General features: G+C 30.2%; 1 protein-coding gene across 1 annotated transcript; it reads right to left on the bottom strand.

The window, feature by feature from the left end:
• Positions 1 to 291: 291 nt before the first annotated feature.
• On the bottom strand, positions 292 to 1,738 carry LOC105254752 (protein Mpv17). The gene is made up of 5 exons (XM_011263628.3): positions 1,528 to 1,738; positions 1,258 to 1,413; positions 1,033 to 1,142; positions 540 to 761; positions 292 to 472 (listed from the first exon to the last, which is right to left on the bottom strand). Exons 2-5 carry the CDS (start codon positions 1,328 to 1,330, stop codon positions 347 to 349), a joined length of 531 nt encoding a protein of 176 aa, XP_011261930.1. The 5' UTR covers positions 1,331 to 1,413; positions 1,528 to 1,738; the 3' UTR covers positions 292 to 346.
• Positions 1,739 to 3,561: the final 1,823 nt, after the last annotated feature.

Below are 3,561 nucleotides of genomic sequence, written 5' to 3'. Positions count from 1 at the left end.
ACACACACAAACACACGCGTATATACATGCTGTTATAATTTTTACAAATTGATAGATTATTTTAAATAAAACAAAAAATTGTTATTATATCAATAAAGCATTAACTATATCTTTACAACATTGTCTGTCACTTTTTTTCTTATCATTTCTTTTTTTTAATTATATATAAAAAAATAATATTAATGTGATAGATATAAAATCGATAGAATTTTAGTTTTACTAATATAAACATATTTTCATAGAATTTTTAAATTATTGATATGAAATATTTATTACATACATTAAAAGTATACTCATAATTACAATTTGTGCGTCAATCAGTTAATTTATTTAAATTCGATGTGTTTTATATATTTAAATTTGTTTTATATGAAATATAACTATTCCAAAATACAGCAACCACTTGTACAACTAAAACTTGATAATGTAAAGGCACTAAAGAAAAATTTACAAGTTGTACCATAGGCCAAAGCTAAAAAGAAATAATAATGTCACAAAACAAATAAAAGAAAATTTATACAAGATATATAGTTCATTACCTTATAATTATTCATTAAAATATCACTATATTCATCTTGTATTTTAATTTTTAATTTTTCAGTACTTTTTCCTTGGCAAATACCAATAGTAACTAGTAAAACTGCTGTGAATATAGGTGCAAATAGTAACTGGTCCCACACAATCTTTTTTATTGCAACAGAATAACCTTTAGAACCTATATATTTATCTAAAATACCATACCAAGTTCTTGTTGCTGGACCCTAAGTATTTTTTTATTAATGCATAAATTTTTACTTATTAATAAGTAATATATTCTATTTCTGATATTTGTATAATGTTATTATGTTATCTATATATTTTATAATCTATATTAATCTATATTAATTTAAATATTTTGTGTGTAATCTACCTATTATAAACTATATATTTTATATTAAATTTCAAAAACATTAAGCAAATATACTAGAAATATCTGTGAAAAATACTTGAAATTCTTATGTCATGCAACATTAATAATACAAATGTACTTACACTTATAAACAAACCAATCACAGTAAACTGCATTGTACGTGCCAAATCAATAGTTTTTGAGTTGTCTATAAAATTTTGTGCAATCTGATCACCAAGTCCCATTAATATTCCTATTCAATATTATATTCAATATTACTCAATATCGTATTACAATATTTACATACTTTACTATATGTATACATATATATTGTACAGTGTAAATTAAAATGAATTGTATTATACTACCAGATTGTACTGCCTGTGTACTTATAGGATACATTTTTAGAGCTTTCTGATATAATATCTTTATATTTCGCATAATTGTAAACGATCCAACAATATTACGTCGTTTAATAAAAATTGCGGTAAATATGAAGGAGAGTGGTGTCCTCACGAATTTCGCTGAAATTTGATAATTTAGTGTATTTTAATACGTAAAATACGAATCTGTTAATTAAAAAAAAGTTATGAAGCACTAAAGTCGACAGTTGTTTAGGGTTAAGAAAACCGCCATACTGGGCACAGATATCTAGGGTACGTTCCGAAACGATTTTACTCTTCGATGAAAATTTTACTTGATAGCCGTTCCGAAACTCTTTTAAGCTTCCGATTGGTTCGAAACCATCGCAGGAAACCATTAACCCAGACCTTGCCAGGATTCTGAATGAGTTAAACCAGTAGCACACGATGCTTGTTTTCGTGCTGGATTGCATGCGAGCATTACGATGATTTGACAATTCTTTAATATCGAAATTACGATTGGTCAGTTAAAATGCTCACATGCGATCTAGTACGAAAAATCATACGGTGTGCCGCAGGCTTAACTCATTCAGAATCCTGCGCAATGATCTGGTAATGGTATTCTGCGCTCGACGTTTGGTGCTGCTGTGACGTCCCGCCATTTTAAAAATTACTAGGTTTAGTTATTATTCACTTACCCATCTTATTTCTTTAGTATAACCATGAGATAAGGACGAATATTCGATTTTATTACCTATAATCCAATTTTATTCTCTATTATCGTTTTTATTTTAACCTTAAGGGGTAATATCACCTTGTGTTCACTAAATCAAGGGTCATTTTCTCGAAGCGATTTAAAATAAATGGAAAGATTTATTAAATTCTAATTTTCTTTACATTAAAGTACAGGTCTTAAGGTATAAAAAAATTTTTTTTTATATTTTTAAAAATTAAAATGGCGGCACTGTAGCTCTTTGAAAAAAATCCATTTTTCGTCGTTGACCTTGCTGGCCGTACCTCTACAGATCACAATTCTGCATCTGGAACAAAAATTCAAAATTTTTCTGAAAATGTGGTCCAAGACCTAGTGAACGGCGTAGGATTTTTTTTATTAATCGATTTAAAAAAAAATGGCGTCGATTTGAAGCAAAAGTTTTTTTTTCTTTCGAAAAATTCAATCGAAAATCGGCCATAAAATCGGTAATTTTTAATTAATCAAAAAAATCCTACGCCGTTCGTTGGAGAATGTTATTGTAAAGCTACAGTTAAATTTTGAAGTCAATCGGCTGAAAATTGAAGGCGCTAGTGGTACGGCCAGCTCGAAAAACATGGTTTCGAGATAAACGCGTTTAAAGTTTTAAGTAGTAAAATTTAAATGAAATTTTTGATTTACCTCTAATCTGCGATGTCTGCACCGTACAAAATTGGCCTTCTAGTTGAAGATTCTCATGGTCGTCATCCTTTCTTGAAGATATTGTAGCCTTGCGAGCTTCTTTAGCTTCTTATTCAGAAAGGGGGGAGCGCTCAGATAGCTTGATTCGTATGGCATTGGCTTCGGTACAGAAATTATAACAATTTAATCCAATTTTTATGCCCAAAAGCTTCATGACTTGCATAATTCCAAAATAGCCATCATTGGAAAATATTACAGCAAGATATGCAGCAATATCAAGCACAGTTTTGCCACTGGAGATATTTTTCGGTGCCATTGGCCAGACGAGTGCATTGAAGCTTTCGTTCGCGTTCTGAGTAAATCCGCCCAAGCAACGTGTCAGTAACTCATCTTTGCTCAATTCTTCATAAACTGGCTTTACAGCTTCAAAAACTTCCATTGACATGGCAGTATCATGCTTATAAGTATCGATTTTGCACTTTCCACTTGCCGGAATTTCTTTTTCTCTGTATTTTCTGGCTTGTTTTAGTCCTTTTACGGGAAGCACAATCTACTTTACTCATTTTCTAAATAAACACAAGATAGATTGATAAACTCACTACAACAACAAGAAATACGTGTGGCTTACGAGTAAGCAAAACGCCATGTTTTTCTCTATCAACGGATTTTTTCGCATCATATCCTTTTATAGTTCGTAAATTTGAATAATAGAGACATCTATTAGTCAAATTTTGAATCTTAAAACTATCGACAGTGATTAAGATAGAGAAAAAGATTACAACTGCGCCGCACTCGAGCGCGTTTGAATTACCCGCAAAACAACGCTGTGGTTTTTTCCGAAAAATTGACTTTTTAAATTATTTAAAAAATCTCCTCTCCCATAAAACCTTTTGGATTTCATTTTTGGGTAGTTTATC

Source organism: Camponotus floridanus, unplaced genomic scaffold (assembly GCF_003227725.1).
Source record: "Camponotus floridanus strain SB8 unplaced genomic scaffold, Cflo_v7.5 scaffold209, whole genome shotgun sequence".
In the NCBI taxonomy this organism is placed as follows: domain Eukaryota; kingdom Metazoa; phylum Arthropoda; class Insecta; order Hymenoptera; family Formicidae; genus Camponotus; species Camponotus floridanus.
The sequence above is the reverse complement of the archived record's forward strand: the minus strand, read 5'-3'. Positions and strand labels throughout refer to the sequence as shown.

Excerpts from the sequence above, each read along its gene's own strand:
- LOC105254752 (XM_011263628.3), bottom strand. The coding sequence starts at position 1,330 with ATGCGAAATATAAAGATATTATATCAGAAAGCTCTAAAAATGTATCCT. Across the intron at positions 1,143-1,257 it reads TACACAGGCAGTACAATCTG|GAATATTAATGGGACTTGGT; the intron begins GTAGTATAATAC and ends AATATTGAATAG. Across the intron at positions 473-539 it reads TTTTAATGAATAATTATAAG|CTTTGGCCTATGGTACAACT; the intron begins GTAATGAACTAT and ends ATTTCTTTTTAG.